Source organism: Notothenia coriiceps, unplaced genomic scaffold, assembly GCF_000735185.1.
Source record: "Notothenia coriiceps isolate Sejong01 unplaced genomic scaffold, NC01 NC01_scaffold00037295, whole genome shotgun sequence".
Lineage (NCBI taxonomy): Eukaryota > Metazoa > Chordata > Actinopteri > Perciformes > Nototheniidae > Notothenia > Notothenia coriiceps.
The window spans coordinates 69,835-91,834 of record NW_011369996.1 but is presented as its reverse complement, the minus strand read 5'-3'; the positions used below and the strand labels follow the sequence as shown (position 1 = coordinate 91,834).

General features: G+C 39.8%; 2 protein-coding genes across 11 annotated transcripts in view; one reads left to right on the top strand and one right to left on the bottom strand.

Annotated features, from left to right (window-relative positions):
* Positions 1-1,366: 1,366 nt before the first annotated feature.
* Positions 1,367-3,812, top strand: LOC104967440 (uncharacterized). Its single transcript, XM_010796894.1, has 5 exons — positions 1,367-1,750; positions 2,680-3,000; positions 3,078-3,305; positions 3,403-3,431; positions 3,562-3,812. Exons 1-5 carry the CDS (start codon positions 1,699-1,701, stop codon positions 3,658-3,660), a joined length of 729 nt encoding a protein of 242 aa, XP_010795196.1. The 5' UTR covers positions 1,367-1,698; the 3' UTR covers positions 3,661-3,812.
* Positions 3,813-4,887: 1,075 nt separating this feature from the next.
* The window catches only part of LOC104967438 (rap1 GTPase-activating protein 2), an 83,050-nt gene continuing 65,937 nt past the window's right edge, over positions 4,888-22,000 (bottom strand). For 5 of the 10 annotated variants that reach the window (XM_010796887.1, XM_010796886.1, XM_010796883.1 and 2 more), the window contains 21 exons: positions 21,058-21,093; positions 18,739-18,771; positions 18,036-18,068; positions 17,584-17,805; positions 17,379-17,482; positions 15,686-15,764; positions 14,613-14,666; positions 13,807-13,890; positions 13,586-13,686; positions 11,668-11,797; positions 11,190-11,345; positions 10,851-10,922; positions 10,224-10,310; positions 9,960-10,100; positions 8,688-8,837; positions 8,320-8,432; positions 7,749-7,847; positions 7,512-7,638; positions 6,620-6,722; positions 6,431-6,507; positions 4,888-6,198 (listed from right to left, as the gene is read on the bottom strand). In XM_010796887.1, the coding sequence (XP_010795189.1) occupies positions 6,190-6,198; positions 6,431-6,507; positions 6,620-6,722; positions 7,512-7,638; positions 7,749-7,847; positions 8,320-8,432; positions 8,688-8,837; positions 9,960-10,100; positions 10,224-10,310; positions 10,851-10,922; positions 11,190-11,345; positions 11,668-11,797; positions 13,586-13,686; positions 13,807-13,890; positions 14,613-14,666; positions 15,686-15,764; positions 17,379-17,482; positions 17,584-17,805; positions 18,036-18,068; positions 18,739-18,771; positions 21,058-21,093 (2,010 nt within the window). In that variant the 3' untranslated portion in view covers positions 4,888-6,189. The remainder of the gene's footprint in view (positions 6,199-6,430; positions 6,508-6,619; positions 6,723-7,511; positions 7,639-7,748; positions 7,848-8,319; positions 8,433-8,687; positions 8,838-9,959; positions 10,101-10,223; positions 10,311-10,850; positions 10,923-11,189; positions 11,346-11,667; positions 11,798-13,585; positions 13,687-13,806; positions 13,891-14,612; positions 14,667-15,685; positions 15,765-17,378; positions 17,483-17,583; positions 17,806-18,035; positions 18,069-18,738; positions 18,772-21,057; positions 21,094-22,000) is intronic. The other 5 variants (XM_010796885.1, XM_010796892.1, XM_010796891.1 and 2 more) reach the window with 3 other exon arrangements.

Sequence of the window (22,000 nt, the reverse complement as noted above, 5' to 3'; positions counted from 1 at the left end):
TATATTACACTTATATTATTGTGTAACCTGTTATTATTATTTATTTTTTACTTTACAAATGCAAACTCAGACATAAGATTCAATACAAGTAATATTTATTTACACATGTATATTTTCCACATGCATATCTTATTCTTAACTTTTCAATGCTATTATTTCTATTTCAGAACTATTTTGGACTGTTTATTTCTAGTGTCTTAATTTCTCTTATTGCCTTTCCCAAATTGGGATCAATAAAACGTATATTTATCTGTCTATCGATATAAACAAGTAGTGTTTTTAACTGTTTCAAACATGTGGATTACGGTACAGTTTTTTTTAATGTATATTTAAATCTAATTACACACATTTTTACTGTTGTATTTTTCCCCCCAAAATACTCGCACTATACTGTACTACTTCTTACATAGCTACATGCTGGACACATACAATAATTTACTGTATTTCATTTAGATATACATTTTATTTTACAATAGGCTTTATACAAAATATCATGTTTATACACTATCATGTGTTAAGTTGTTGTTTTGGTGACCATATCAACCTGTCTGGATCTATTATCAAAGTAATTATGAATATGGAGTCCTGCTGTGAAGTAACCTAATTTAACTAAGTAGGCATTGTCATTGAAATAATGCTGCCTGACACAACAAGGGAATTTCCAGTGGTTGTATTTTGCAGTTTTTCTTCCACAGAGCACCACTACCCTTATTTTATCGGACATTCCCACAACTCACGTGAGTGGCAGAGAACAAGGAACCATCAAACGAGTGCGCCAAGAGTGAACAATGTGCCTGAATAAATACGGAATAAACGTCCGGTTATTGTTTTTCAAAACAAAACCACGCTTTATAACTAATTGTAGACCACTTAATATGTGTACTTCATTCATTCCATCACTTACATTGTACATGCGTGAGGGGGATCACTTGATGTATGTAAGAAATTTTTACAGCAAGAACATATTTTCTCTTTAAAAGTGACAAGTTTTTATTTTGAAAGTTGATTTCTTTGCTAAAAAAAACAGTTTGCCTTTTGTTGCTGGAAAAGTACTGGGTGTAAAAAGTCTCTAAAACATTTCACCATGTTGGAAATAAAGTTCTTTAAACCCTTAACACTTTTTCCGCAAGCTTGGTTAAAAGGAAGTTATTATTTATTCAGTATGAAAGAAGTATGCAACACCATTGCATAAACCATGGCATAAACATAAACAGACATTGAAAGGGCTAATACAATGAATCCAGAATTGCTTATGCTCCAAAACAAAGAAATACAATCTCGCTCAGTGTAACTGTTCCTTGAAACTGGCCCCATTTATGAGGTCATGCTTTCCTGTAATTTAGTGTACGAGCCTTGCAGAGGGTGTGTGTGTGTGTGTGTGTGTGTGTGTGAGTTGATAAGTGGGTTTCTTGCTTCCTTTACTTTTAGCTTACTTCCATCTGGACACCAGCAGCAGCAGCAGCAGCACCAACACCAACAGCAGCAGCAGCATAACGGACAGGCATTCAAACGATTGAGGAAAACAAAATGAGAGACAGAGCGAGTTCATGGAGCCCCAACAACTGAAAAACATTCTAACAAGCAGTGTATCCTTCGTTGCCATGCATATCAAACTTCTCCACAAGCCCTGACTTGATCTGCAAAGTGGAAGTGAAAGACATTTGTCATGAACGTAGACAAATACTGTTACTGCCAGACATGCGTTACCATCTCCTGAGTGCTATCAGCTGTCTCTGCCTTCTTCATGCTGGTAAGTCATTTGTTTTGCTACTTGCACGTCTTAGGAAGTCTCATTCAAATTCTCATTTTAAGTATGGGAAATCTCCCATTTGTTACATTTGACAAACTTTGCTGGGTGAGACTACATAGTCTTGCCTTTTAACTCACACGTCACACAGTATTAAAGCTCTTTTGCTTTTAACATAGAACAATCTAAAACTCTCTGGTCTTCTGGTACTGTGCTTTTAACTATACCTAAAGACAAAGACCCATGGTGAAGTGTCTTTTTATTATTATGGCCCATGATTGTGGAAGGCCCGATGGTCAGCATAAACTTTCAAGACCAACTCAAGAGTTAACTTTTTAATGTGGCTTTTAATTTAATTGTATTTATTCTGGTCTGTGTTTGTTGAATACTGTTGGTATTTAGTGTTTTTTTATTAATATCAAAGTCATGTGTTAGTCTCTTTACTACCTGGAAGGGGAGGTGTGTTAGTATTGTTATTGTTTTGGGTGTGAAGAACTTTGGGTTACCTATTAGGTATGAAACATAGTAAATAAATACAGTTTGATTTGATCTGTTGTATAGCTGTAAAGGAGGTAACCCACAGTCTATTAAATGTTTTCCTATATGTTGTATGTATTTAGTGTGTGAAATGTTTGTTGCTACACTATTTCCCTATATTCTGACATCAAAATCAATTTTTCTGTGCATGCGGTAGTTAGGTTCATTCTGAATGCAAAAAACAACCCAAAATATGTACAAACTATGTCTATTGAATCTAATTATGCAATCTTTGGTGTTGAAGTTCAATATTGGTCAAAATGTTCACATGTAGTTTCAATAAATGGCGTTATCAAAGTATTATACATATCAAGGTAACAATCCTATTTGCATATTTCTGTGTATGCAGTTCTTTGTTGCACACTAATGAGCTAAAGGATCCTTCCCACTTTCAGTTGCTGAAGAATGCAGCCAGGTTGTCCTGGCAGACCGTGAGACGTTGGACGTCCCAGCGGGGGGCAGTTTGTCTCTGTCCTGTGTGGTCCAGCACTGTGGAGACGCCTGGAAGGGAGACTGGATGCGGAGAAATTCAACTGAGGAAAACTTAATTTTCAGGCACCATGTGACCAAGGTGAATCTCTCAGCCAATCAAACTAAACTGATTTTAAATTTCCTGAATGTCCAAAAATCTGACGAAGGTTCCTATGGATGCAGTGTTGCATGGGCTCAAGATGACACTGAGCAGGGAAACTTGAAGTATGTGAACGTCACTGCAGGTATGTGGACTCATTTATAATATGATTATCATGACTCAAACAAGATAATCTAATTACCTAACTCGTGTCGCCCCTAGCTATCTCCTCTCAGAGGAGTGTGTTGCACAGGATTTTGGTCTGTGCCGCTGCTGCTCTGTCTCTTCCTGTCATTCTGGGATTGGCTCGTTGTCTGAGTTCAGAAGTCAAGCCTCTGCCACTTCCCAGGACACGCTTACCCCCGGCCTCAGCTGCAAGCAGAAACCAACCACACCCAGCTCCACAGTTACCACCGATACCAATGAAACGTAGCACTTCCTCTCACAAAGGTATCCAGATTTCATATTGCTTTGCCTGTAACACTGGTAAAAAGTATATTTTCAAAATCTCTTTATTTACTGTGTTGTTATCTTTTGTATTTTACAGCCATTCCAATGGTCAGGCAGAAGACTGAGGTAAGTGAACGCCCCGTTTCAAGACAGGATGCCCTTTGCAGTGCCCTGAAAACTATTTGTTTCCTCTCACTAGCCTTTAATATGCCAAACATGCCCTTGAGTGAGCTTAAATAACTTTTTCCATTTGCAGGTGGTGTATGCAGACATTTCCCAGGATGCATTGAGACAGCAGGGAGTCACCAAAAAGCCTGACCAGTCCACTGTGTATTCATCCCTCAGATTTTCCTGACTGCAGCAAAGCAGGTGCAAACACAATCTGTGAATAGTGTAATATTTATTTTGGATGTCTTCAGGAAACCTGGGAGCTTTTCACTTTTCGTTCTTTATCTCAAGGCTTCATGTGCATATTGTGGCAAATCACTAAAGCAGAGGACAAAAAAAGATGCTAAGTAATCCAGCAACGTCATGTTTGTCTATGTGCCAAAATCCTTCATGCAGGATATCGCATATTGAGAAGATAATGAAGAGATATTGCAGCATGAATTCACTGACAAACACTTAAACTATTTTTAGAATGTGACTGGGAAACAAAACATTAAATGCAGTATAGCTCATTTAAATGTACAGTATTGCGGGTTTTTAAAATGTTGAAACCAACTGTGTATATAATATCTACCAATGTTTCTGATGTGACTTTGTGCATAACATATTAAAAGTATCAATAACACCATCCATCCAGTGTTTGTGAGATTTAAAAAATGAGAAACCACATAAATGACACAAAATACAACATTTTATTTTAGAATAAATTCTCAATGGCACGTTACATAACCAAATATACATATACATTTTTTAGACATCTTTAAATTAATATATTCCTCTAATAATTTGTACGTTTTTAATTAGCATACTCTGCAGTTACATTTTTACATTACATCAATGCAAAAGAAGTTATCTTTTTAATAAATTAAGCATATTAACAGAGGAAAGGCTGCAGGGCATTTTAGGCGATACCTGCTACAAACTAAACTTTTCTGATATTTCTGTCCCTGCTTCTCTCTCTGGAGGTAATCACTGGCCTATAAGTAAGCACAGTGTGTATAAGTCAATGCTGTTAACTTCCTTGAGGTTTGTATCAAGAAACTTAACAGCTTCCTGCCAAGTTAAAATGTCACCCAAATTACAAGGTCTTTGTAAATTAGGTGAACTGACCCTTTAAACCTTCTGAGATTTGAGTTTTGCGTGTCCTAACTTCACACACTATCAAGCCATCCAGGAATGGTTCTCCCCACGTTAAAAGTACAAAGATATTCTTCCAAAGACCCACCATCTTGGGTTTTTGGTCACATAGGAAACACATCTGTGTGTCTTTAAGCTTTTTTCTTGATAAGCACAATCCCACGTTGCCCTGCTAATTCTCGTTTGTGCAGCTCCAGGCTAAGTTATGGGATAGTTGAGGACTTGAGTAGACCTATTGTGCTTTAAGCAACTGGCAATTTACTTCTAGAAGACTTTGTAATAACAACTAACAATGCGTCAAATAAAAAAATAGAAAAAAAAGCTTAAAGTTCACATTCAAATTGTTTTTGCCAAAGTGTGGTTCAAAGGTTCGTTTTTTTTCAAGTCTTCTTCATTAGCTTAAATGCTGGGAACTTTAAACCCAGTAGACCATAGACACAGATACACCGAGCTAGCAAGCTTCAATGGGAGGTATCAGAAGGTGAAATGTTTTCAGTACATTAAGTGCAACGTCTATTTTCAGCAGATGAGGGTGTTGAGCGTCTACCCACAAACCTGCTGTAACCGGACCCCGAAGTATTTTTGTCCTCTCACATAGTGAGAGAGACAGACAGATAGACAGACAGAGCGAAAGAGACCATCAGTGGTGAAAAGAGCTTTTGATAGATTGTAAGGCGCAGCTTTGGCTAAAGTAAGCGTATGGCAGAATGCGTTGGCAGTGTCTCCTACTGTGCCACTTGTGAGCTAATTTCCACTTACCAAGCACAGGAATTTGAAGTTACCCTTACAGGTACAGAAATGCTGTGATAGATATTGACTGAGTTTCGTGTTTATAGTGCAGTAGACACAACACGGCAGCTAGCAGGGTTACAAAAGCATCCTGAAAATGAAAGGTGTTCCCTAGAAAAGCACTTTTTATACGCAAAGCTCAGATCCTTCAGTGGAGAATTGAGACTCCCTTTTCCAAAAAACGTTGCTACTGTAAGTCTACATTATATTTCCGTGCATGTGTGTGTCTGTCTGTGTGTGTCCACATACTTTTTTTTAAGGTAAAAGAGGAACTGTTGCCAGACGTACCATTTAAGGGAAAAGGCAAAAAGGGAACATCCTGATGTCTGACAATTGTTAAAGAGGTCCTTTGCACTTTCCACTAGATAAAGAGTAACAGTTTAGCCATAGTCTCATTCTTCTTGATCAACTTGTTTCTCTTTAATCTAGGTACTTGAGACTTGCCCACTCACAGTATTACAGCTATGCTAGGACCCTCGTGTGATATGAACACTTAACAACTGAGATGCAGCAACTTGTAACATCGGCAAAGTATTTATCTAATTTCTGTAGCCTAAGGTAGGTTAAAGGAAAGCCCACATGTTAGCTGATTCTCCTCATTACACACTCACAGTATTGTCAGTTTGTTTATAGTTAGTGGGGACTCCGGTGCAGGTGGTGCATGGCGTGATCCTTGGCGTATGGAAGTGGTTCTCCAGGGGTTTTGTGGTTGTTGTGTTTATTTTTTTGCAGCATCGTTCGCCCGCGCTGTCCCTTTGTTGTGCAAGTCTGATATTCTCCTTCCACAAAGCTACTCAGACTGAAAGAGAGGAAAGTGAACAGTTAGAGGAGAGTCTTCACAAACTGAATGCTTCTTTCTGTCTGGGCCTATTACCCAACGCCTGTGTCATGACATTACAAAGATAATAAGATGGACATTCAGTGATATATCTCGTCATTTTTATTTTTTACTATGACTGTGTAATAAGAAACAAGCCTTACAATATTGTTTTTAAATAAAAAAAAAAAAAAAGCTGACCATGCATACTTACAGTTGTGGATGACTGGCTCATTTTGTCAAAGCGGAACTTCAAGTTTGACCTCGGTGACGTCTTACTTTTCACATCTGCTGAATATGGGAGAAGGAAATGGAAAGAAAAAGGAAGAACATGCTCATTGGAGAGTCTGTCATCTCACGTTGTGAATACTTAAAGTGTGTCTGTGTAAAAACATAGATTTACCTGTTGGACTGCGGCACATGATGACAGGCGTCCCTGATCCCTGGCTGTCAACACTGAGGGAAGGACTGAAGGCTGAAGAGGATGCTATAGAGGGATGGTTGGCCTGGGGGAGGAGAGCACAGAAGCATTTATTATTCAGGAAGAGATGGGGGAGGAAAGGAACTGAAGAGGCTCAGCAAAACAAAAAAGGGATATTTTAGCTGAAGTTGATTTAACACTTCCTGAAGGCAAAGAGGCACCAAATGTCGGGAAGGAAGTATGGAAAGGATGCTTGCGAGAAAGAGCATGTTTGCTTTCTGAGACATTTGATCAATGAAGGCACATTATTTTAGGCCTGCAAAAGTTGCAATGTCTTTTATGTAAAACAGTAGTTCATAGCGGTAAATGGCTGACACTGTGTGAAGCTTAAAAACATTTCCCCCTACCAGCATCACTAAAGCTAACGAAGTACTCTCACTGCCAGAGGGGGGAGACAAAAGCTCAGCACTTCAGCTTTAAGGTGAAAAAGAGCAAGACTTTTTTTTATGAAACACTCTGGTGTACTTTACTGCTACATATTCTTTTACACGTTCTGGCCCTGAAAAGTTACAATTTCTACAGCCCACTGTTTATCTGTCTGATAGAAGATAACACGACTAGTAGTATCATTCGAGACACAGAAAGGGAGAGGAGCTCTAATCAATAATACCAAAGCGCTGATACTTAACACTCTCCATTAGACGGTCTTTGGTAATTACAGACTATCTAAACCATCAAGGCTTCTAAATGGACCAACAATCTCACACTCAGTTAAGGAGTTTTTTTTTGTTTAGTTCTGCTCTATCTTTAAACCCAAATACTGATTGTTTGGAATGTCCTGAACATATGGACAGTCTTTAAGAGTTGAACTCACTGTCTCCAGTTCTTCCAAAGCTTCTGTTTCTCCCGTGGTGCTGCTGAAGCTGCTGGTGCTGGACGAAGAACGAGAGATGTTTGGTCTGCCGCTGCTGCTGCTGCCCTCTTTCAGCTTAATGAAGGGCCTGTGGAGAGAAGCAGAGGGGAACAGAGATGTAGAGAAGCTGACCATAAGATGAAAAAAAACAGGGACATAAGAACAACTTTGCCTAGTTTTACTTTTGCCATCTCCTACCTCTCTTTGTTGGGGCAGATCTCCGGTGAGCTGGGATTGGACGATGTCTCTGACCTCACTTCTTGGGAAAGCGAGCAGACCTCTGCAGTCTTTTGGTCACTGCAGACAAAAGAAAACAGATAAATAAAAACAAACACAGACATTGAGAGTGTCTATAACATACTCATAACAGACTCCATTGGAGACTTCTTTCTGAAGCCTATTGGAGATACCATTGTATTATCTGAGGTACAGCGGCATGTATCTAATAGCTGAGGGATCACAGCATGTAGTGTTGTTATATCTGTGGTACCATAGTATACCATGGTATGTACTATAGTTTACTATGGACAAATGTCTAATGGGAGGGATTTTTACTTGTAAACTTCAACACAATGATCTTACTTCTTTTATTTAAGCATTACATCTGAGTCCACCACAGAGTCCACCACTTCCTAACACCCACTGAGTCCACCACTTCCTAACACCCACTGAGTCCACCACTTCCTTACACCCACTGAGTCCACCACTTCCTAATACCTAATCCCAAATGCAGTGACATTTAAAACAGTGAGATGAGCAAAACACCAACCTGCGTGTGTGTTTGTCCGATGGGGATTCTGTGCTGGAGTGAAGACGAGGGAAGAGGCCTGAGCGCCGTTTCACCGGGCTCTTTAGAGGAGACTTGGCTGACAACACAGGAGGCTGAAAATCACAGAGTACACAATTAAGTTCTCCCTTTTGAATAGACATAGGATAGACTCTTAATGACTAATTGACATTAAACAATTGTCCCTTAAAAAATTGCATTACATTATTTAAAATCAAAACACAGATTTACTTTATTTTCATATTACCTTAAGAATAGTAATATAGTACTTTTACACAGCACCATTTCCAACTCAATTTAAAGTGACCCTTCATCACCCATTTCCCTTCCCTGTAAGTCCTTTTACTCACAGTGAAGGTGCTCTTTGTGCATTCACTTGTGCTCTGCGGCAGCCCTCCTCCACTCACGCTGGCCGGGACCCCCCCTCCTACCCCGGGGCTTCTGTGGCGGTTAGACCCCACCATGGTCTCCATAGAGTGGCTCCTGACACGCATGGCTCTCTGGAGGAAGGAGAGGAAACAGAGAGTTGGTGGATGAAGGAGAGGAATACACCGAAAAGGGGGTGAAAGGGAACGTGGAATAGGAGTGGAAAGGTACATTAGTAACATCAAGATAGAGAATAGAAGTGAGGTTTTATCAGTGTAATGCAACAGTAATGTTATGTATGATTTGACGTTTAGGTTCATAGATGCTATTGCACAGAACAACCACCAGGGGGCGCAGCTCTCCAAGAATGAAGCAAAGTGAGCTGTTATGGATGAATAAAGTGTGTTGTACTACTTATTATTATTACTTAGTATTAATTTGGTTTAATAATAACATGATTTATTGAGAAAAAAATCAGAGAGTCCTGTAATACTGTAATAGGAAAACTGTAAATATTTTAACATTATTTAAAGTCTTAATTTTGCTATCTAACACAGATAGTGCTTATTTCTTTGAAAGCATAAACACAAACAACATCATATAAAAGAATGTTTATTAATGATATGGTGATCCTCTGTTGAATTTACAGTAATGCAGACAGGTAATACACAGCGACTGCCAGGACGGCAATGAGAACAGCAGCGCCTGGGACTGACTGCAGAAAGTGCATAGTAGCTGTCCATAATGCCTGTGAAGAGCAAGAGAGCCAAATTGTCACATTAGTCACTCACACACACACACACACACACACACACACACGCACAGATGAAAGTACATATTTACATGGCCCTATTAACATCAATTAGTCTTTCGTTAAGGACAATAGAGTGTGAGGACTTATGAGAAAAAGACAGAGTTAGTCAGCAAATGATAGAAAATAGAAGAGACAAATTAAGAAAAAGGGATAATTTTTGTTAAAAGCACATAAGTACAGTTGTGTTTCATTCATTTTTACACTCACACATGATTGCACAAGTCCACACACACACACACTTTGTGTCAATATCTCGATGAATATAGAGAAAAGCAGCAGCAACAATGGTTAAGCATCTGACGTCATCTTGCAGATCTGTGACATTTACTTCACCTACAGCATGAAAACCCCACTCACCTGTGCTGTGTGATTATATAAATGTCACAGAGCTGCGAGAACATTACATGCTGTCATGTATATCTCTGTGGAGGTCCATGTTCACCTTGAAGGACTCCAGCAGACCCCCGTGCCCCCCGTTCTCCAGCTTGTCGTCGTCTCCCGGCTGAAACAGCCCCAGTGTGGCCTGGCTCTGACGGTGCAGCTCGTCGTGGAGGTTGTCCAGCAGCGCAGCTCGCGTTCGTCCCTGGAATCAATAAAAAAACACAACAAAATCATGAAAATATCGGCAAGGTGGTTATGTTGATGATAATGGAGGAGGCTGTGATTGATGGTCTGCTACGAGTGGTTGTGCGGACGTGTCACTCACCTCTAGTTTGGCGAATTTGTCGGATTTGTAGCAGGCGTTTTCGGCATTGATGAGCTTCGTCAGCAGGAAGTCTCGAAACTCAGGACCCTGGAGAGAGGAAGAGAGAGAGGGAGCAAGAGTGAGGGAAGGAAAGGTGACCTATAACCATCAGCACCATAAATGACTTCCTTACCTGTCTCAAAACCTTCACTTTATGCCTTTTTTTACTTGTTTTAATTAAGATATTTAAAAAAACTAGCTATAATGGAAGAAGTAGTCCACTCAGATCCTTTACTTATAAAAGGTACGAAACAACAATGTAAAGAAATAGACCATTACTAGACAAAAGTCTGCATTCAATGTCATATTTCAGCTAAATATGCATAAAGTATGACGATTACTGACACTGAGTCAAGTAGAAGTAATTTCTAGAGTTGTATCTAAAATGCTAACCTAAGCGTGGTAGTTAAGTAAGCTTGAGTTATGTCGTGGTTTAAATCTAAATACCTCAGAGTCAAGGAGATGAAGTCAAAGCCATTTTTGTTATAATACGTTATTTTCCCATCATGTTTAAATCCAAGTGATGTCTTAAGTCGTTATTGTTAACAACACAAAGGGTATTTTTGAATTTGTCAAGTCTATTCTCACCTTCCTAAAGACAGCTGGGTTGGGAAGAGGCGGTCCAAAAGGAGGCACATCCTCCCTCGCTGTAACAGACACCTGTTGACATAAAACAAATAATAGAAACACGTTATTAGCATGCATGGCAGGAGGCGTCATGTTTCAAGCTGGGAGGATGTAACGTCTGAGGAAATTGATTTAGTCTTCACTTTGTTGTGCTTATGCATATGTTGTTTTATGACAAGCAGCCAGCTGACAGTTTGTAAACACTCTTCACATAGCGTTTGATTTACTCTTCTACAGTTATTATTAAAGAGCAACCCAGAATAGGAGTTATGTCTTCTACCATGCCGGCCTGGTTTGTACCTTGTAGGTTGTGTATTCTGTACAGGGGTTCTCCACCTGCACCAGCACATAAGAATGCAGGAAATTTGAGGCGATCATGTCTGGAACAAACGGTGTGGAATCTTCCTGGAAGACTGCAGCCACGATGTCATTTCCTATGTGCCTTTTCCTCTGGAGCTAAAGAGTTAGAGGGGGAAAGTCAAAAGATTACAAGTTGGTGAACGGCTTTGGTTTTATTGCTGTGTGGCTTATACTGTAGGTAACATTTAAATCAACAGTAAGAGTTTGTTATGACACATGCTGTTAACCAATAACAAACACAGGATTTACAAGAGGCTTTTATTTGCTTCAGTTCAAATAACTTGTAAACCTCTGATTTACATTCAACCACAGCTTACATAATGGCAATTCAGCAAGAAGAACCGCATGACATATTGCCAATATCTGACTGGTTTAAAATCTTGCAGTTAAATCTAGCGATATTAAAGCCATAATTTACCTGCTGCACATCTCCCTCAGTGAAGGGAAGCTTGGTTGACACATGGAACATGATCTCTCTCTGTCTGAAGACGGTGTAGACTGATTCAGTGCCCGTTTGTCCGTGAGATACATCCAGCCCACCGCGAAACCTGGCATTATCAGAGCACATGTGTCATTGTATCTTTGTGATTTAGTAATAGGATAAGATTACATTTTATGTGTTGTAAATATCTGTTTCATCACGTTTTGTGCCTAACAAGCCCCAAAGCCACACAAAGGTTTTGGCCATAATGTGTTTTTCTCCTTTACAGTTAAGTAACAAGCGCAATAGAGAGAAGCCTGCAAGGCTATAACCACAGTATACAAAGGTCTGATCTTGTGTCAATGTCTCCAAGGTTACTGCAGATGAACCCTGCTATTCTGCTATCAAACTCCTTTTATTCCATACTGTTATTGCACATATACATTTTGTACTTTTCTGTTCATTGCTACCTCCTTTATAACTGCACAGCTCTGTCACTTTGAATTCTGATATAATGCACATACAGTATTTGCGTTCTTAGAGTACATTGTCATTTTCTTATTGTAGTTAGTTTTGGTATAATTATATTTCTAGCAAACATTTATTTTGTTTTTTAAAATAATTCAATTCCTCTTTTTGTATTTTAAATGCACCATACTGTATACACCAAAGCAATCATTTTGTACACAAAATATCTGATTATCATTCTGATTGCAATGCACTTTAAAAAGGCATAGGCCTACATTATCTTTCGTAATTTTTCGTCTTTTTTTCTTCTGGTCTCCCAAATCCCACCAGTTAACCCCTGAGCCGGTTTTTCAGGTCTCAGGCTTGAAAATGACATTCCCAGAACAAATTACTACAACTTTTTTTTTTAATAAAGAATTTTCTTTATTTTAAAGTAAATTCAGATTGAACATAGTAAACAAATGTAAATGATAGTGTCCGTCCAAAAAAAACACATTACTTATAGTGAAAACCACCCTTGAATGATGGGATGGTAGACTAAAAGCTTTAGGAATCCAAACTATAACATATAATAAGTACCCTGTATCAAGATTCATGCAAAACAAGTGAAATGTGACCTTTTTAGAGAGATTTAGAAAAATAAACCCACTTCAGGGGTCATTTGGCTGGATTTGCCATACCTCTGGCCCCTCTTGGTCGATGTTGATGATTGACACCTCTTTTGAACCGTTAGAGCCAATAGAATCGATCCTAAATCCATCTAAACATTTTCATTGAGGAGTGAGAGTGATGCGCACGCAGTTTGCCCAAAACCCGGAAGCTGGGTTGTAGCTCTAATAGCAGCTAATCTGAAATCTCCGTTTTTGACAACAATTGAATGATGGATTATCAGTAATCATTTCAAAGTGACACAGACACATTGGATTAACCTTCAGAAACGTTTTTATCGTTTTAATGCCATTGAACACAACTTTTGATCAGAAAAAGCAAAGGTAAGACATATTTGCCGTTTTGGCTCAGTAAAGCTACGCTGTGTGTTGTCTGGGTTGGCCTGAGCTGCCGCGAGTTTTGATCTCACAGTGATGATACTTATACCTCTAGAATCTGTGGAATATCAACTGTATTCTGATATCTTGTTTGTGCAGATCCGATAAGTAATAAAGTATTTCTACCGTGAGGTCTGTGCTAAGTGCGTTAGCATTTTTTCGCTCAGGGCTAATTCAAAGGCTCGACGTTAGAGTTGTGTTTTGTTTCGGTAAAAATGGTTCATATCGTCAGTTAGTTGAGTTTCTTTCCGTTAAGTGGGTATGACACATTAATAGGTTGTTAAATGTTAAGCAGCCCTCAGACGCTGTTTATTGCAGATGTTGCGTTTTTGCCCCCGGTTAAATTCTCTTCACTTTTCTTTTCTTTTTCTTTATTAAATCACATTTTAGTCTTCTCTTACCCTTTAAAGTCCTGAAGTTCAATAGTGTCGCCGAGAGTGCTGAGAAACTCCTTGAAAGCTGGCGTCTCCTCATTGTTCCCAAACAACATTTCCTCTGATGTCTGAGAGAAGTAATCATTATGTAATTGAGAAACAGAAAACTCGGCGAACTAAATATAAACAATGTCTAAGATCAAATAATGTGTGCGAGTTAAACTGACAAGATCATCATGGTTGCTCACCTGTCCAAACTTCTGGTAGACGACTCCAAATTTGAAGGTGTTGTTCACCTCGTGTTCATCATAAGCCACTATCAAATGGGATCCCTGCACAATTCACAAAAACAAATATTTCTCACTAACAGTTCTCCCCATGGTTATCTAACTTGTTACATATATTCTTCTTGCTGTCGTGTCGTAGTAAGGAAAACTAGTTTTTTCGAGTTCCAAAACATGTCTCGAGGCAGGTTTATTTGGGCCCGTGTTACAGGCTGACATGCGACAAACTGTTCCAGCCCTCAGAGAAGGCTCTCAGCGACACAGATGGGTTATTTTTCCTCTCCCGGGGCCCAGGCTGAGAGCGTGCTCCATCTCACTCCTCCGCCTGGCTCACAGGAGGGCAAACAGAGCCATCGTGACCATTTTAGGAAATCGCCATCTCTTCAATCATTTTTGAATAATTGACTTACTGAACAGGCCAGATGTTAGAGCAGTGGGGGGCTTATGAGGGGACAATGTGATAAGTTGCGTGCTATATTGCAGGTTGAGAGGGCTATGGTCACAAGTTAATGAAGGCGTTGGAATAGGAACAGGTGTCTGAGGTAACCTTCAAAATGAAAACCCAGGCCCTTAGTAAAGTGTATGACACATTTATAGAGGTGAAGAATGTATAGAAACTGAGGAAGGTATAAAGACGTGGGAGATGTTATTTAATGTAGCATTAGCAGTGCACCTTTGTGAGTGCGCAGAATGCTTGAATAACTCAAAAATGAGCTGAGGGCAGACTACTAAGAATGAGTTTGCACTGTGGGGGTTTAGGATGAACTTACCCTAGGGTACAGAACCGGGTTGAACTTCAGTCCCGTGGCATCGTCACACAGAAGCTAAAAGAAGACAAATATATCACTTTATTTGACTGGCATCATATGAGAAAAATATCATTATATTTAAAGTATTGAAAGTAAACACTGTACTTGTTTAAGGCCATTGAGGCAATGCACAACATCTCACAGGAGGCAATCAATCCATTATTAAAACATCACATAATTAATATCTTTTAAATGTATCTCTTGACATCTAAAAATCACAATATTTTGCTCAATGAAAATTTTTGATCACATTTTATATCCCTGACTGGATCATGAAATCACATGTCAGTGTAAAAATCTCCAAATGTAAAATGGGAAGCATGGATGATAATTACTGTTGGAGGATTGCAGAAAAAGCAAGCATGTTTCTATTTTTTCTTATTTAATGTGTGAATGTTTTTCTGTCTTTTGGAAGTGAGTAATCAAAAGTATTCTGTTTCCCAGCTGTGTTTATTAGAGAGAGAGATCTCACTGTTTGCATTACCAAACGAGAATTTGCATTTCCCCTGGCAGGCTTTACGGCCTCTAAATAATTGATCTCTTTCATTAAAACATAGCTATTGCTTCTTTTGTATCTCATTGTGCAGAGTAGCAGTTACCAAGGTAAGTTTGTTGATGTTTGGCTTCATGTTTTAAAGGTTTACAAAGTAAGAAATAGTAAATATTCCTAACTTTTTATTCTGCCTTATTTGTTGGTTTGTCTTATTTCACTGGTATTATCAACCATCCTGTTTGTTTTGATTGTTTCTTTCATCCTCTTATTCTCAAATTATTGAATTTATTTATTGCTGTTATATTTTGTCCTGTGTTGCAATAAAAGGTAGGAAACATTGTGAAATTATTTATTTATGAGATCATTAAGATGCCGTAAAGATGTCCTTCTTCAGCTCCTTTGTTTCCCCTTAAGAGCCGACCAGACTTCATTCATCATATCCAAATGATGTGTTGATGTTCCTCTGAATACGTGGAGGGCGTAGAGGGTTTATGGAGATTTGCTATTTTTAAACCTTGTGTATTTTTAAACTGTCTCTTACCTTTGCAATCTGCGGTACACTCGGGAGCTGGTTGATTCCTGCTAAAGAGATCCGGTCATGGACGGTTTTGATCCTCGACCTGCCACAGACCAAGAACAGAAGCTAGTCAGATTGTTCAGAGATGTGTTTATATTCAATGATGTGACATTAGGAAAAACATATGATCATAATAATAATGTAATCAGATAAAAAAGGACAGCTAGTGATAGGCAGATTGATACACAATGAAGAGGAGCCCCCACAATGCTAATCTAAAAAACACTTCATTGTTTTCCTTTTGATTAAAATGTCACCATCTGTGATAATGTCAGGAAAGCTGTCCCCTAAAGCGCCACACATCTGCTCAGAGTTAATCATGATCATGTGCATGTCAAGAAAAGAGAAAGGAGACAAGTAAGACCCAACACATTTCAAACAAGAGAGAGAGAGTTCATTTTTCTTTACAGCCATGCTACCTCTGTGGCTCGGTGCACGGCAATGCCGCTATTCAGTTTCAAAATTGATCCACCGCTTCTGTCTAGACTGAAATATCTAAACAACTCTAGGACCGATGGCCATTAAATGAAGCCTCTTGACAAGAACTCCTTCTACTATTATGATCCTTTAAGGATACTTTGATGTTCCTTCTACATTTCATCTAAAGGTCAAAACGTAGGTTTTTATATCAAAATAACAAAATGCTAATAACCTATCAAGCAGCTTTAACTGTTTTGTCTGAATTTGTATTACTAATTATTAGCAGTGGTGGAATGTAACTGAGTAATGTACTAACTGTGTAATAGGTACAGTGTTTCCCCTAGGTTTACTGCTTTGGGGGGGCGCAGCTTGAGCGGGCCCTACTATTATGATCCTTTAAGGATAATTTGATGTTCCTTCTACATTTCATCTAAAGGTCAAAACGTAGGTTTTTATATCAAAATAACAAAATGCTAATAACCTATCAAGCAGCTTTAACTGTTTTGTCTGAATTTGTATTACTAATTAGCAGTGGTGGAATGTAACTGAGTAATGTACTAACTGTGTAATAGGTACAGTGTTTCCCCTAGGTTTACTGCTTTCGGGGGGTGCAGCTTGAGTGGGCGGGGGNNNNGAGCAGAGAGGGGAGCTGTGGATTATTGTTATTGATTAATGCATCAGTGTTTCTTAGGGTCAAAAACACTAAACTCACAATTTAAAATTAAAGCATTTTTTTTATTTAATAAAAGAGCACATGTTCAATGTGAAAAGTGAAGGTAGATATAGATTAGTTGCAATGTGGTGCTATAGTATATACTGTATGTATATTACATTTTTTTAAATAAAAAATAATAATTTTTTTTTTTTTTAAACACCTTGAATTTCAGGGGGCGCGGGGCTCCGTTGGCGGGGCACAGCGCCCCTCCAAGACAATGGTAGGGGAAACACTGGTACTTGTACTATACTTGAGTATATATTTATTTTATGTATTTATCACAAAGCCCTGCTGTGCTTACTGTATGTACACTGCACAATCTCAGAGAGCGACGAGCATAGTCATGGTATAATCTCAGGTAAAGTAGAATAGAATAAAAACTGAACAAATCAGAGAACAAGAAGAGCAGACACGTTAAAGGCATAAAGCAAGAGAAACATGGATTTTAGTGAAAAGGGTCAGTATGTCACATGAAATGCATTGAGTCAAGATATAGCTCTGACAATTCATCACCCTCATTACCTGAGCATGATGCGCAGGAACTCCTGTCCCTCAGCCTCCTCGTGTTTCAGAGACATGATGAGGTGTCCTATGCTGCTGCCGGTGCAGTAATAATTCATGTGTTCCTGGATGCATGAGAGAGAAAGAGCGTGTTAGGTCAAACACAACAGAATACTGCCTCTGCTTCATACATAGTAGAACCTGACATTAATACACACTCACTCACCTTGCCTAGGAAGTGCTTGCGGTAAGCGCGAGCTGTGCTGTTGCACTCCAGGCGGTAGCTGTGCCCTCCTGCGGGGCTCATGCCCTCTCCTCCGTCCTCCTCCTCACAGAAACTGGACTCTGAGGAGGAGGGAGTCCCTACTGCTGCCTCCACATCTTCAATCCAGTAACCCCCAAACTGAGGTAGGATCACCTGGGGGTACGGACCACCTTTCCCCAGGACCTAGGACAGAAGGGCAGGAGGGAGGAAGATAAAAGCAAAAATATAGTCAAACATAAGAGCTCTGGGAAGCAAGCAGAGTTCTCCAGAATAATACCCTCATAAGTTATCCTTGTTAAGCATGCAATAATAAAAAAAAAAAAAAGTACTTAAAATGTATTATCTATTATCAGAAACACTTCTAGCTAGTGGATACACATGAGATGGGTGTAAGTGAGTGAGAAATGACTCACATCTTCTATCCGTGGGTAGGGGATATAGTCATCCTGTCAAATAGAGGACACACACACACACATTGTTAAAGGGACTCATTTTAACATAATTAAACCACTACCACCACATAATGTACAGCTGCGAGCACAGTCACAAACAAAGAAAGGAGAAACACAACTTTTTATGTCAAAATGAACTCTGAGGAGATGATGCAACAGCCTGAAATGCACAGTCATCAGCCAGCATCAACGAGGGCGTGTCACCCCCTGATGCTGTTGGAGGTGTTTTGATTCAGTAGCCTGTGGGGTTAGGAGCTGCTATGAGCCTGTAGTTGTTTGGTAGTCTGCTAGCGTAGCACAGCTCGGGGGTATATGACCTCTAAATAGTGCTGAGGCCCGTCCGCAGCACTAAGGGCGCAGCGCTACGGACAGCCACTCATTTATATTCTGCATCAGCAGGAGTCAGGACACTGGCAGTCCAGAGAGGATCAATTGACAGTTGGAGTTCATTCAACTTATAATCAATCAAATCAGGAGGCTATTGATTTTGCACTTTAAAAGCCTGGAGAAAAATGTGAAAAGCATTCACAGTGCGGGGGGGGGGGGTCGGATTCCTTCAAAGGCTGACAGATGAGACAAGAACAACCACAGAGCAAATCAGGAGGCATGATGAAGCAGCGGGAGGAAAACATGCAGAGATGTGTGCTAGTGTCCCTGGTCACACCTTCCATCTTTTGGTCTCTTCAGCTTTAGGGACCTTATTTGTGTCCGAACGCAGCATGAGGATGGAAAAACACAAGGGTCAAAAAGAGAAAGTTTGATTTATATTTTTGCAATATAAACTGTCCCTGAATATCTTGTTCTCAGACCTCACTGTGTCTGTTGCCAGACAAATTAATGAGGCATACATGCTGATTTACTTTTCTCCGTGCACGGTCACACACACACACACACACACACACACACACACACACACACACACACACACCTCCCCTCTGAATACAGCTCCCAGAAATGCTTTGTTTTTCCTTTCCTCAGATGTCCTTTTTTTGGGGACACACCAGAACTTAGACATGAACTGAGACAGCAGAGTTTTGTATTTATATTTATAGTTATTCAAATATGAAACTAAATTGGCCAATTATGGTTCAGGCCCAGTGGAATAGCTTGTCTACATGACTGAGCGTTGAAATAAACGTGTGGGGATTCAGAGTGCCGTACATACACACCACCACCACCACCACCACTTATAATGCTACCAATCATAACAATAATTCATTCTTACAAGAAAATACTTTTGGACGGACGGACACACACACACACACACACACACACACACACACACACACACACACACACTTCTCAGTCTGCTCTGTGGTGGTGTGTGTGAGTGCATACTGATGGTGCAGCTGTTACAGTCACGAGGGAGTCATCGTTAACAATACGAGACTGATCACAAAGAAGCACTGAAGAGCTTTTCATCTTCCGTCATAGACCGAGAGACAAAGACGAGGAGAGGATAAAGGAAGAAGGAGGCACAGGTGTCAAGAGGTGAAGTTACAGGATGACGAAGAAAGGAGGGTAGAAAAAGAGATGAGGGTCAAAAAGGTGACCTTTATCGCACCATTCAGATCACAGTATAGAAGCACGCATTGAACACTGAGTTCCATATGTGGAGTTAAAGATGGCAGAGCTCAAGAGAGCAGGTCAAGCTGAGGGTCAGAAGAGATGGATTAGGAGCGCAGTTTCTGTATGTGTGTGTGAGACTCTTTGATGATGGCGCTGCATTGATTGACTGTCATCACCCAGTCACACTTTCCAAATAAATCGAATGATGTTTTCACTGAGCTGTGCGTCTGTCTCCTTCTGGGTTATGGTGGACTTATTCTACATTTTTGTCAACAGATAACAGAAAAACATAATTTTCAGTCCTAATTTCCCTACTCAGTTTGTGTAGACTATTTCTTCATACAGATGTGTTTCCATTTCCATTTGCTGTTGCTTCACTCAAACAGCATCTGTTAGGAACTATTTTCAGCAGCAGATTCAAACCAATTTGGTATTTTTTTCAGCAGCAGGACATTACATGCATTGACCCGAAATAAATTACTGCCCGTTTATTCTATAGAAGGAATATCTCACCTAATGCAATGTAGGTCTATGGAAAAGAGGAAAAACGGTATAAAGCAAATTATGATGCATGTTTGAGGATTAATGCATTGTTGCTCTTGATGTTTAACATGGGATTTATTGATAACAAATGTAATAAAGAATATAAGAAGTCTAAAAAGAGGTGTTCTATACAGTAGGCGAAAGAGCCTTCCCTTTTTTGTTATGGGTAGTTTAATGTGCTGATGTATGGATAGATTCACAAAACCTACTATCTCTTCCTAATTCATGTCAGTGGTCCCTTGAAATCTATTGGATGCTGACCATGCTGCGGAGAAATCACTGTATTCTCAACTAAACCTAGACTCTACCTTGTACGACTACATTTTGGAGGTCTCAATGTAAACCATAAACCAATACTTCCCTAAAGAATCTGCAAAAGAATTTCTACTTCTCTTTGAATCTTATTTCAGCCACTTGTTCCTCTTCCTTTAATTGCTCCTCACACTTTCTTCCTCCTCCAATCCCCCTCCCTATTGATATCCTCCCATCTGTCCAAAGACTATTCATACTTGTGCCCAAGAGGGGGGGTCACAAAGAAGTGTCACACAGAAATAGAAAGACTGAAAATCGAAGAATTCCATACAGAGACGGAGAAAAAAGTAATGCCATGAGCAACAGGCTGAACCCAGCGGGCTGACCTATACGGATTCAATCATCAATGTCTGTCTCAGCCTCGTACATGTTAAATCTGGCCAAGGACGGGGAGTAAGAGCGAGGACAGATACCATCTCACAATATGTTCAAAATGTACTCGGTGTAAGAATCTCCAGCTGGCACAAACATGCTGCAAATGTTTCTCAATAGGAGGAAAAAGAGGGGGTAAATAAAGAACACAAACAAGTGGATCAAAAGATGAATGAAAATGTCCTACCTGCATCCTCTCCAGCATATCGAAGAACTCTGCAGACTGAAACAGAAAGAGGAAGAACACAAAACATATAAGACAGAGTGCTAAACTTTGACTTCCAAAGCATCCTCTGAATCTACTGACACCTAAAACACATTCAGTCAGCACAACACCCTTTCCCTGACTCTAATTTACACTTTAAACAAGTGTTTCGACACTCAAAGCAAAACCAAAACGTATGAATTTAAAGGTCTTACATGGGTTACATTGGTGGTGACCGCAGAAGATATTACTGGCCAGCTCACTCTGTTTGACTCTCCTCAACTGTGTAAACTTAACCGTGTCGAAATGGCAAGGCAGGGGAGAGACTCCCAGCCCCTCACACCCACATGTACACACACTGATAAGCAACCACTTCCCCACACACTCGAACAAACACACGCAGCTTCGAGTCCATTTACACTTCTCTGTCTCCGGGGCAGCCACCTCGACACCTAAACAAGCTGTGAGGGTGATAATGGGCTCCATGGCTAGGGTCTTTTTCCTCAGATTTCCTCACATGTATTTTGTTTAGAGCAATGTATGCCTTGTTGTTTCAGCTATACAAGTGTGTATGCGCACTCACTCAAAACCATGGCACCAAATTAACCCTCCTGTTGTCTTCGGGTCAAACCTGACCGATTTATAACTTTCATCAATCATAACTTTTTTGTTTTACATTCAATTGCATTAAGGCTTTTATGATATCCTTCACAGTAGACATTTGAACATATACAATTGCTGATCACCACTGTCATTGAATTTTGGATGATTTAGTCAACTTTGTAACACCCATGGTGTTCTCGGTCAAAAATGACCACCATAAAGAAAAGGAATTAGTAACCATCCGGATCAGATAAAACACACACTCAAACACCCACCCACCCACACCCACACGCACCCACACGCACACACACACACACACACA